Source organism: Phascolarctos cinereus, unplaced genomic scaffold (assembly GCF_003287225.1).
Source record: "Phascolarctos cinereus isolate Bilbo 61053 unplaced genomic scaffold, phaCin_HiC Scaffold_4;HRSCAF=312, whole genome shotgun sequence".
Classification (NCBI taxonomy): domain Eukaryota; kingdom Metazoa; phylum Chordata; class Mammalia; order Diprotodontia; family Phascolarctidae; genus Phascolarctos; species Phascolarctos cinereus.
The window spans coordinates 27,555,882-27,569,062 of record NW_027555847.1 but is presented as its reverse complement, the minus strand read 5'-3'; the positions used below and the strand labels follow the sequence as shown (position 1 = coordinate 27,569,062).

The 13,181-nt window shown below is 40.3% G+C and overlaps 1 protein-coding gene across 1 annotated transcript in view; it reads right to left on the bottom strand.

Annotated features, from left to right (window-relative positions):
• Positions 1–10,081, bottom strand: part of SYNPR (synaptoporin) — a 376,141-nt gene extending 366,060 nt beyond the window's left edge. Inside the window, exons 1-2 of the mRNA XM_020976405.2 lie at positions 9,695–10,081; positions 9,420–9,485 (exon numbers count right to left, since the gene is read on the bottom strand). Of these exons, the coding sequence (XP_020832064.1) occupies positions 9,420–9,485; positions 9,695–9,712 (84 nt within the window). The 5' untranslated portion in view covers positions 9,713–10,081. The remainder of the gene's footprint in view (positions 1–9,419; positions 9,486–9,694) is intronic.
• Between the last annotated feature and the right edge of the window lie 3,100 nt (positions 10,082–13,181).

The window sequence follows — 13,181 nt, the reverse complement described above, 5'->3', positions numbered from 1 at the left end:
CTCAACACCATGCCACCTGCTCTTCAGCCTCCACCTCTAACAACAGTATACCCTGGATGTATGCTTTCAACATAGACAATTCAATAATACACACATTTGTTCAATATCCATTTATTAATTGCCAGCTGTGAGTAAAGCACTTTTCTATCCTTAGGAGGATAGACTTTAGAAGAGATGTGATTTCCATTCTCATGGATGTTAGACTCTAAGAAAGGAAAAAAATCAGAAAACATAGATTTAAATAGATTACTGTGAATGATCAAGAAGTGAGAGAAGTTTCTTCTTTTTCTTCAGTTTGTTTTTATAAAATGTTCTTTTTGTTTAGTCATTTTTTCAGTTGTGTCTGACCCTTCTGGAGGTTTTTTGGCAAAGATACTGGAGTGGTTTGCCGTTTCCTTCTCTAGATCATTTTATAGATAAGGAAACTGAGGCAAACAAGGTTAAGTGACTTGCCCAGGGTCACACAGCTAGTTAGTGTCTAAGGCCAGATTTGAACTCAGGGCTTCCTGACTCCAGACTTGATAGTAGGTGGAAATTAAGATTTATTTTACATTTCAAGTTATGAAAACTACCTAATTCCATATTTAAAGTTATCAAAGCCAACTGATTAAATAGAAATTAATATGCATCATTTTTGTGAGGATAGAGTAGAAAGAGCAAAAATATGTTCAAGACCAAAGAAGACTGTGGGTATTTCAGTGTCTCTATCGAATACAAAGATTAACAAGAACACCAACAAATGCTTTAGCACTTGAGATAGCAGAGCATTTATGTTGTATTTCTCAAGTGCATAGGAAATGAGTTTTCAGCTTTAAAATTTCATGACTCTATAAAGCTCAGTAGCCTTTCATAAACTTAACTCTTTTTAAAGTAATGTGACAGGTTCAAAATACTTTCTATTCATCACTCAAATAAACATTTGTACATACTTCTTTTCTTAAATCATCAGATGCTATAGCAAAACATTTGACTAAAGATCCAGAACCCCCAATTAAAAAAGAAATTTTACAGCGATTGCTTAAAAAAAATCTACACCCATTTTTTCAAAGAGTAATAGTCCAGGAGGCAAGAATTACTGGCATGCTCTGAATTTTAGATTTGTCCTAAAATGCAAAGCTGTGAGGAAAATGGAGTTTGATCACGACAAGACTAGCTTGGAAATTTACAAAAAAAAGATACTTTAGAAGTTATGAACTTTTTCATTTTATTTGGTTTGGTTTCTTTTACACATCTTAGAAAGTGTTTTAGAGATTATATTCACTGATCCCGAAAGTCCTTTCAATATTCTAAGCAATACAAATGTAATGACCTACTGAAAGATACTTCTTATTTCATGTTCTTGATGCTCATACAATTTTGCATGGTACTGAGTAAGAAATAAACTTAAAAAAACCCCTATTACTTCCAAGGATTATTTTAGACTTCTGTGACCAACTTAATGGATTTTTTCTGTCCTGATAAATTTCACTCTACTTGTGAAGACTACCATGTGGGCAGTGGAAAAAGACATATTTTGAGTTTCCCATCATTCACTGAGCCATGGAGATTAGTCATGGTCAATTGGAAAGCCTGAGACTCATCTTTTTGTTAGTCTCATTCTTCCATGGGCTAGAACTAGTTTTGGTTAATTCAATGTAGGAATCAAGAACTTCAAGATTTTCTTAAATTTATTAAGATCTAGAGTCAAAGAAGATCTCAAAGAACATTCAAATTCAATTATATACTCATAAAAACAGCATCCCCCATTATGAAGAACTAACACTGACTGAGAGGGATGGCACACTTGACTTTTCTGGATTTTAAAAGATATGTTTTTGTTTGCTTACTTGCTTTTTTTTTTTTCTGGCTAGACCAGCCCTGTCATTTCACAATGTGTAAGAGCAGCTCTGCTGAGAAAACACATTGTACTGTTGTAGATGAGTAAATGCTCTATAACTTCTAGTTTTAGTGAGTTCCCTGGGGCACTGAGAGGCAAAGTAACTTGCCTAGGGTCACATAGCCAATATATTTCAGCAGGATGACTTAAATCCAGGTCTTTAGGACTTTATGGATGATTTTTTTATCCATTTCGCAGCACCGCCTCTCATTCAAATATCAAAGTATAGAAAAATGACCATATAGCACTTTTGTCAGAGAGATCAAATTACATACTTTTTAACATGTGAAAGTCATGAAATCATTGGAATCATTCAATGGCCAACACGTTAGGATATGAAGATGGGTAGAATGATCAAATAGAGATGGTTGTCATAAGGACATTTTCCTTTCAGGGATGGGGTGGGGGCAAGAAAGTATACCCAAACAGGCAAATGAAATTCAGATTCACATCTAAAACATTTCTGTGGCAATTCCCACCACAAAATTACCTCTGAATATTAGCTTAAATCACACATCAAACAATATCCACCATAGTAATGAAAAGATAGATGTCTGACCTGTCATTTCTATACCACACTTATACTAATTTAATATTCTGTAAATGATCAAGGTAATGACATAACTAATTTACATATTGTTTCACAGTCTTCCAAAGATTTTCCATTTACAACACTATTTTCACCATATTATAGATGAGGGAGTTGAGGCTCAGAGACATTATTATAATTATACACCTACTAAGTGTTAGAGCCAGGATTTGAACACAGAACTTCTGTTTCTAATTCCAGTGTCTTTTCTATTTGTGTATGTGTGTATGTATCTATCTATCTATCTCTCTGTTTATTTATTATACAACAGTTTGCAGCTCCTCTATGAGACACCAAGCTAAAAAAAAATACAGCAAGATCAGAATAATAGAAGTAGTACAGGACAAAGCATGATTATTGCAAGTATACAAGAAATGCCTAGAGTGTTCAAAATTGAGAAACTAGTCCTTTTCGTGATGAAAACCATCTATAAAGTCATACTTCATCCCCATTCATGAGAACTTGGGAAACAGAGAACCATAAAGCAATATAAAATATTTAAATTGACCTAAGAAGTGAAAGATGGTAGCTACAAGCTTAGTACACTATGAGAAAGAGATTGTTTGGAGCAATTTAATGATAGGTTCATATGAAATCAAGTAACCACAAAACCCAGGAAAGAACGAGAAGAAGAAAAAAAGACAATTCCTTAGATGCCATTTTCATTCAAAGTGCATTTGAAAAAGCAAGCAATAGCTACTTCCGCAGAAATGTGAATCAGTGCTAGAGAAAGTAGTGCATGAGAGAAAGGAACATTGGATATGTAGTTTGAAGATTTGAGTTCTGTTCTGAGTTCTGCCATCAGCTTGCCCTGTGATCTTCACCAAGTAGCTTCTCTTCTTAGGTATTTAACCTCCTCATTTGAAAAATAAATAGGAGGAAAAGGAGACTAAGGCAGTGGTGTCAAACACGAGGCCCAAACAAAATCAAGATGTATTAGGGAACATTGAACAATGTTGATTGGTCGGTGGTTTTTGTCCTTTATCCTTGAGGAGGACCAAAATGACTATGTTAGGGTCAAGTGACATTGTGTCTGACTATGGCTGATCAGGCCAATACAAGCTTGGAATGCTCTAGCACAGGTTGGGCACAAATGGCCCATATGAACATTTGGGGTGGATTCTCTAAATTTATGCATCTCACATTTCTTTTGAGCCACTTCAATTCTGCTTTGCTCGTAGAGCATAGAACCCATGTGTCCCATGCCATGAAATCAGTTTGAAAGTTCTTTTACAATAGAACATAGATGATGTTAATACGTGGTGTTCTAAGTAAATATATGGCTAGAAGTGATCCTTATTTACCATTTAGTAACCCTTATTTCTATTTGAGTTTGACAGATAGGACCAGAACAATCTCAAAGTTTCGGTGTAACTCTATAATTCTGTGATTTTCTAAATGGAATGGATTTACACTGTAAGTGCACTCTTTCCCTCATGAAATATGTGCTGAGCATATGACATTAATCTCCCAGTTCTAGAGGTTAAAATCTTCTATTCAGCTGCAAAGTAGATAAAGCATGTCTATCATAGACTTCCTCATTCATATTCTTCTCATGCCACTAACCTACAGTGTTGTTGATAGAAGTGTCAACATCATTCATTCTAACCTCTCTCCTAATGGCTTCCCTGGTATTTGCCATATTTCCTGAAGCATAACAGAGAATCAATTTGATTACTAAGTGTAGAAGTTATTTAAATAAATGTTATTTAATCCCATGTCTATGCCACAAAAGATGAGAATTGAAAAAATTATCCAGAAAATTCAGGCCAACACAATCACACACATACACACAAGCCTACATTTACCTGGAATATACAGAAACTTGAAACAAAAGGGTACCTTTTCTTTACTGGCTGCATATGAACAACTATGCTGATTTTCCCTTCCATCTTATATGAATAAAGATATGCACTGAATACAGTGGAGTTGTAAGTTTTTTGACAACGAATTGGATAAAATGCTTAATAAATTTACATGAAAGGCAGTGATAAGGCCAGTCTTCATAAGAGGAATATAATAATAATACCAACTAACATTTATATGGCACTTACTATGTGACAGTGACTGTGTAAAGTGCTTTATAATTATTATCTCATTTAATCCTTACAATAACCCTGAAAAGTAGGTGCTATTATTCTATTTTATATATGAGAAAACTTAGGCAATAGCCATTATATGACCCAATGAAAAGTAAGTATGGCTCTAATATACAAAACAAGGAAATGGAGAGGTGAGGCAATTATTCAGAGGATTAATCTGCTTTTCATCTTACAAAAAAAAAATCAGACACTCATTATTGTGAGAAATGTATTTGAAGATCTGAAATTCAGTCAATCAAAATGAATTTATTAAATACCTACTGTGTTCCAGACATTGTGTAGATACTGGTGAATACAAAGATAGAGAAGAAAAGTCTTTGCCCTCAACAAACATACATTCTATAGGGGAGAGCAATATGTACATATATAGGTATATATAAGGCATATACTAAATAGTTACAAAGTAATTTGGCCGGAGGACTCTATCAACAGCTAGCAAATACATCAGTGTTTTGAAAGAAACTAGTAATTCTAAGAATTGAAGCTACAGAAGGCATAGGGGAGAGTATACAGTGATTCAATTCATTAGATTATTTATTTTTCATGAACCTGAGCACATAAATTGTATATATTTTTTTTATTTTGAGTGAAGAAGTAGCAAAACAAACCCAAACCAAATCCAGGCAGAATGCAACTTTACAAGCCCAGCAACCTCCACATGAAGTTCATGTTACTTTGAGCCAGTTGGAAACAGTGACAACTTGGGAAGATGTTTGTGAAAGAACATCATAGCATAATGGAGATTGCAGACAGGATGGATCTTTGCAAATCACCTGGGCCAACCTCTTCCTTGTAAAAGTGAGGAAGTTGATAGCACAACAGATATTATCATTGACTATTCCACTAATTTCACTATCCCTGGGTTTTTTTTTCCCCCATCTATCATTCATACTCTAGCATGACATTTTCCATTTCCCAATCTTGACCTTATAGCTAATCGGTTCAACTATCCCATGCTCTCCAATTCCTTACATTCATCCTATTAAAACTCATTCCTTGCCAAACTAAAATGCTAGTTTACTCCAACCATTCAGCTTTTATTTTATTATCTGGACATCATTGCAGAAATCATACATCTTGGCTGTCTGGGCCTATTACATTTTTATGTTAGCTAATCACAACTGAGCCCTAATGGATGCAGTTGAATCCTTTTGTTTTTTACTGATTAGCCTACACAGCATCTTTGCCAAATGCCATTTTAGCTTTTCTAGTCACCTCTCCCTCCTTAAGAAAAGCCCTTACCCCATATTTTACTGAGAAAATTGATACCACGCACCACGAGCTCCCTCTTATCTTTTATTCTATACCTCATATCTCAATATCATCTCCATTTTCTCCTTTACTTGATCTCATCCCTTCCTTTCTCATCATAACTCAAAATGAGAAGTTTCTTCTTTGATTATTCCCCTCCTGCCAACTATCAAATCTCTTTATTCATTGGTTTCTTCCCTGTTGCACACAAATGCTCAAATCTCCCTCATCCATAGATAATCCTTTACCTGATGATGCTATTCTCTCAAATACATGTACATATCTCTCCTTCCTTTCATAGCCAAATTCTTAGAAAAAGCCATCTACAGTGATTGTTTATACTTCCTTAACTCCCACTTACTTCTCAGTCCCTTACAATCTGTCTTCTGACATCACCACTTGACTGAAATTGTTCTCTCCAACAGAATCAGTGATCTCTTAACAATTAAAAAATCTATTTTTGTTAGTACTTACCCTTTTTGACTTCTCTACAACCTTTGACATGATTGACAGCTTCCTGCACACTCCCTTTCCCTGGCCTGAATTTTCATTACATTCATTGCATTATATCACATGTGATGAGCATTCATTACATGCTAACTTCTGGTTCTCTTCCTACCTATCTAACAGCTCCTCAGTTTCTTGTAATACACGATCAACTATATTCTTTCCCCCATGTATGGGTGAACTAGAGGTCTCTTCCCTAGTCCATGTCTTTTTCTCTCTTGGTATTCTCCTTTTTAGTAATCTCATCAGCCCCTATATGTTTAATGATCATCTCTTTTCAGATGATTCCAACATGTATATGCCCAACACTCATCTCCCTGTTGAGTCCCTATACCATATTAATAGCTTTCCTGCTGGATATCTTTACCTGGATATCATATAATATTTGTCTCAAACTCAATATTTCCAAAATAAGATGTACTTTATTTCCCTCCTCCCAAATTCCAGAATTTTGTCAAAGGTTATCAACATCTTTCCAGATACCAACATAAACTAGTTATGAGTCATTCTTAGTTTTTCCCTATCTCTCACTCTACTCATTCAATCAATTGCCAATTCTTGTTGATTCTACTTAACATATCTTTCATGCACTCCCTTCTCTATATTAATAGTCACCACATTAGTTTGTACTCTCCCTTATCACCTCTTACTTGGGCTATTGAAATTGCCTCCAATTATTCTTCCTGCTTCCATTTCCCCCCACCACCACCACCAATATATCCTTCACATATCTACCAGATTGCTGTCACTGAAACACAACTCTGTCACTTCTCTGCTCAAGATGCTTCAGTGGCTCCTGATTGCTGCCAAGATAAAATGTAAACTCCTCTGTCATTCATGTCCTTCACCATCTGACCCAAACCCACCTTTCCTGATCAGTTTCACATTGTTATCTTCCATGTTCAAGCCATCGGCCTAAGTATGGTTTCCTGTAAACATTCTATCTCTCAACTCTGAGACTTTTTATCAGGCTATCTGCCATGACTTTAATGCTTTCTATTTTCATTTCCACACCGCGGAATCCCTAGCTTCATTCAAGAATAGCGCAGATGTCACCTCCTATAACTGGCCTTTTTTTATTCCCCCAGTTGTAAAGTCTGCCCCTCTGACACTAGATACTACTTTGTATTTATTCCATATTTATGTTATATTTACTTATCTTTGTATAGGTTGTATCAACCAGGGAAATGTCAGCTCCTTGCAAGGATTATTTTGTTTTTTACTATGTCCCTAGCACCTACCACACTAGGCAGAAATCAAATGCTTGCTAAAGTAGCCAAATTAATGGCGAAAATAGGACAAGAACCCAGTTCTTCTGACTGCCTTTATTTCACTATATCAATTTCTTCTTTGAATAGACTGCTATTTAAGTCAAGGGTGGGGAACCTGCAGGCTCAAGGCCATATGTAGCCTTCCACATCCCTGGGTGCAGCCTTTTGACTGAGTCCAAGATTTACGAACAAATCCTTTTATTAAGGGGATTTGTTCTGTGGTGTTTGGATTCAGTCAAAGGGCCACACTTGAGGACCTAGAGGGCCACATGTGGCATCAAGACCACAGGTTCCCCACCTCTGAATTGTCATATTGTTTCAGAAAGGAAATGAGTGTTTAGCTAATTAGATCATATTGCTGCAAAAGTTGTGAGACTTGACAGGTAGTATAACATCCTTTTTTGTCCAACAAATGCCCAGTTATAGAACTGACAAGTAAACAACAAGTTTCCTGAACTGTGACCACTTACTGATTGTTTAACTTGGCTTTTACAGACAGTAGCCCAGAATACCAGGCCCAGAGAGAGCAGATCAAGCCTTCTGAAAGCGGCCTTGACACATGCAAATCAATGTACCAATGGATTTCATTCAGATCTCAAAATAGGGCAAAGAAAGAACGTCCCAAAACAACACTGTCACCCATAGAGTTAGACATAGGAGTTTGGAGGGAAGATGTGGGATCACAAAACATGTACACACACACACACACACACACACACACACACACACACACACACACACTTACATAATTCCCAGCCACTCAGTGATTAATGCTAGATGACGTGCTCTGAACTTTTCGTTCAGATAGGTTCTTTTGCCTTCAAACCTCCTGGCAATGAATGCCTTGTGACCTGCAGATTTCACTCTGAATAACCATCATCTGAAGCAACCCTGACATTGTCTAGATAACCATTTATTTTCCTTACTGTTCTGTTCATGGACTAGTTTGTTTAGAAGCATCAGGGCAGCGTTTATTTATTTAACTTATCTTAAATAAGAGGTTAAGACACAAAGGAGATAAAAAAAAATAATCCCACAGATCCCAACACCTTCCATCTCACAGAGGGAAGGCATAAAAGCAAATGAATTTTTCTTCCTAGCCAAATAAAACAGCGAGAGGCAGTGGAGGTATATAGTAGAGCCAATAATGAAAGAGAGAGAGAGAGAGACAGAGAGAGAGAGAGAGAGAGAGAAACAGAGACACACACACACACAACACACACACACAGATGTACACTGCTTAAAGCTCTTAGTTTTCTCCTTTCTCATTTTGACCCAGGTTTCACTTGCCCTGGACCAGAAAAAGGTTCCAGGGCCCAGAGAAGAGGGAGCTGTGCTGGTGCTGAATGCTTTTAGGAAGCCAGTCACGGACTTCAGGATTGCACCCACATCACGGAACCCAACAACCGGCGTTTCCCCGTCACCCTCATCCCTCCAAGCCGGCTCGGCTCTTGGGACACCGCTCCAGATGTACCAGATGTAGGCGAGACAACCTAGCTTCAGCTCATCTTTCTCCCAGCCTCCCAAGGGGCTTCCCCCGCCCTGGCAGAGACTTGACCCTCAACCACTAACAAGCCAGCTGACAGCTCCCCTCTTTACCAGTCACACAGAAAGGCAGCTGACCCAGAAGAGCCCCTCCCCTACTCCGCCATCTCCACGTCCAACCCCAAGAACCCCACCCCTGCGCTTGAGGTAGGGACTGAGACAGTGGAGCCCCTAGCTCAGGTCCTCTCCAGAGAAAACAGATCCTGTCCCATATACCCCCCCTGATCGTAGAGACTTGGTACTCACGAGCCCAGACCCATTCAGCACATAAGACTCACCCATTCCAGAGCTCGCAGGAAAGCCAGGGGTTCCTTCAGTACCCGAAAGGTCCCCGAAGAGGCCAGCTGCAGATGGATTGGGGGTCGGCGGGAGGAAGAGAGAAGAGATAACAGGGGTGAAGGGTTGGGTAGCTCCAATGCCCCGTTCATTTACCCCCTCCCTGGCCCTCGCCCTCACCTCAGCCCTCTCCCTCATCCTCTCCCTAGCCAGATTCGGCAGCAGCTGGCCAGAGCACGGGGTGGCGGTGAGGGGTGGGGGGTAAGGTTTTGCCTACCTGATTCACGGAGTCCATGGCTGCTCTGCTCTTTGCCCCTCTCCAAACACCCACCCCTACTTTAAAAAGAGGCAGGGGTGGGGGTAAAGTTCAATCTTCCGGCTCACACACCCGTTGATTCCGGGGCTCTGAAAATTGGGGCAGCTCGGGAACCAACTCCCTGGGAGAAGGCACTAGCGGGCAGGAGGGTAGGAGGGCAGGTGGGCTGGCAGGCGGCCTTCCTGCGAGCTGGAGCTGAGGCGCGCTCTGCTGAGCTGAGCTCGCAGATTAGCCTCACTCTGCTCTGTGTGCAGGGAGCAGCGGCGCGCGCCCGCCAGAGACCAGAGGGGATGAGTAGGTTGGGGGTATGGGCTCCCGAAACAGCCACCAAAACACAGGGGCCGTCCCCGAGCCGGCTGTCATTGGCTGGCCAGGCGCCTGTTAGGGAAGGGCGGGGAGGGAGAGAGGAAGAGTCCGCCGGGATTGGTGAGGATTGGGCCGCGCGGGCGCATGGAGAAGCACAGGGGCGCTGGGCAAACTTTGGGGCCTGAGTCTGGGAGGGGGGCAGATATGCAGAGCTGGATGGAAGACAGGGAGGGAGGGGTCAGGTAAATGGCGCTTCTCTCTAGCATGGGGACAGAGGGACAGGGTGAAGGTGAGGGAGACGGTGAGGGAGAAGAAAAAGACGAGAGGGAGAGGAGAGGGAGAGGGAGAGAGACAAATAGGAACAGGGTGAAGGTGAGGGAGACGGCGAGGGAGACGGTGAGGGAGAGGAAAAAGAGAAGAGGGAGAGGGAAAGAGAGGGAGAGGGAGCCATAGCGAGGGCAAAAGACTCTCCCAGCTGAATTTGAAAGTGTTCTTTGTTCCTGAATACCAAAAGAAAAAACTCACTGTTCATTTGGTCTGGGGAGATGAAGGAACATTAAGACCTCGGACTTATAGCGAGGTGTCCTGGAAGAAATGCTGGATTTGGAGTCAGCGGACGTGGGTTCGAATGTGGATTCAGCTACTTATTACCTGTGTCAATGTGCAAATCATTTAATCTCTCCCGGCCTCAGCCTCTCATGTAAAATGAGGAGGTTGGATGCCACTAGCCCCTTTCAATTCTAAATCTATTATCTTATGAGAGAACAGCACTCCTCCTTGCCAATTAACTCTGAACAGGCCTCCTAGTCTGCCCTAAAAATGTCTTCAGCTTGTTTTCCTGGGGCTTGGAATCTTTTATGAATATGTAGTGTAGTGTCTTGGAAAGATTCCTGGACTTGGTGTCAAGAGAGACCTGGAATCAAATCCTGCCTCCCACACTCACTAGAAGTGCAACCCTGGAGAAGTCACTTTTACCCCTGCAGGCACCAGTCTTACAAAGTGGGGCTGACAATAGTATCTATCTCAGGGGCTTGATGAAAGACTTAAATGAGATGATGTGTGTAAAATACAGTCAAATCACAGTGGAGACATGGATAAAGAATGAGCTTGGAAGCCTGGAAAACCTAAAACTCCTGCTTCTGACTCATCCTGGCTGTGTGACCCTGGGCAAGTCAACCTCTCTGTGCTCTAGTCTAGGCAACTCTTAAGACTATCAGTTGCACCCAAGGTACTCACCTGCATTGGTGGTGGTGGTGGTGGTGGTGGGGATTTCTTCACCTGGGAATTTCCTCTGCAGTAAAATCAGACTTCTATGTAAAATGCTTAACAAACCGTAAAGCACAATGTAAATGTCAGCAATTAAGTAATTCTGGGCACAAATTTTCTTCTCAACCTGCTAGCCACTATGCTGTGTATCCGCCTTTCTTCTCTCCCCCTTGGAGCAGGTTCCGCATAAGAAGTGGTCTCCAAGCAACACAAATAGACGGCCCATCTGTTTACTGCTAAGCTTAGCCAAAAAGGTTGTGTGTGTGTGTGCGTGTGTGTGTATGTGTTTGGAGGGGTTTTTTTTTAGATGAGATGCAGCACAAAAACAATTTTCCAACCAGGAGGTGACAGGGAAATTTGGGTAAGGATGGGTGATCCCATATCTTCTGTCATAGCATGAGATCTGCTCATGGGATTTGTTACAGGGAAATTGGAAACTCAGAGAGTGCGAACAATGCAAGGGTCATTCAATCAAGTGGCCTAGGTGACACATTCCTTCTTCCATACCCATATGGAATCTACTACAGAATGAAAGTAATATATATTTTTATAAAAACAGATGCTTATTCTACCCTATGTATGAAGCAACTGAGCCTCAGTTTCCTCATTTGTAAAAAAGGGGGGCTATACTAGATGGTCTTTGATTTCTCTTTCATGTGTAAATCAATGATTCATAATCTGCTATATCACTGCATGAACTTCATCACTTCAATGGGTCCGTGTTCTCCTCCATGAGGGTACTTTCTTTAGTGGTATAGCTTCATCCCATATATCTACACTTTCTTATCTTCTGGGATTCTGGTTTAAAACCTCCCATTATTGCTTATTATTAATGGATCTACCCACCATGGTAGAGGGTCTGTTAGTACTCCATGGGCACCAGTGCAGCACTGGTCCATCTTTTTTCTGTTATTCTCAGTATGTAACCAGCCCATCCTATTTTTTGCACTCAGGTCACCCTTGGCAATATGCTATACCCTACTCATTTGATTCACCTACAGCCTCAATTTTCCATTGACCATGAGGTTCTATGGTTTTCAGTCCTAGAATATCCTAAAAAGAACGCTTTTTTCAAAAAGAAAGGGTTCATGTTAAGCATAATTGAGGAGGTTTCAGGAACAAGATAGATTTAAGATATCTGCAAACTGCCTTATTTCCAGAACATGAACAAACGTATCAAGAACTTTACAGTTTAGGACTACTTCTCAGACCTAAGTAATGCCTGAGAGATGGATAGATAGATTATAAATATCGATATGTGTGTATACACAAATATGTATGTATATATGTATGTATGTCTATGAAAAATTTCCTTATTAGTCATTTAAAAGTTTTCTGTACTGATGCTTTCTGCTCTGACGTTCCCATGTAATATGGAGGTGACCATAGGTTCTTAAAGTTTACGACAACCTTCCTGTCACTTACTATGTCTGGGGCCATGTACAAATAACATCCTTTCTGGGTCTCAGACTCCTCTTTTGTAAGATGAGGAGGTTAGATCCTTTCTCCCAGATTCTAACAAAGACCCACCAAGAATACCCTAATCAAATAATCAATGAGCATTGAAGGCACTCACTTTGTGTCTTGCAGTATAATAGGCATTGTAGAAACAAATATGAAGAATGAGACAGTTCCCACTCTGTACCTTGAGTGTGAACCTGGCAATGGATTATTTGTCTTCTGTGTGTAGATGGGGGGATGGAGGATGTCATTGGTCAAGGGATGCCTTTCATATCTGATTACTTCGCCAACATCACATGAGCATTAGTAAAATAATACAGGCTTAGGAAATACCAAGAGTGGAGCAGTAGATAGAAAGGTGGCCCCTGAATATGGGAAGACCTGAGCCTGGATCCAGTCCCATCTCTATATTGAC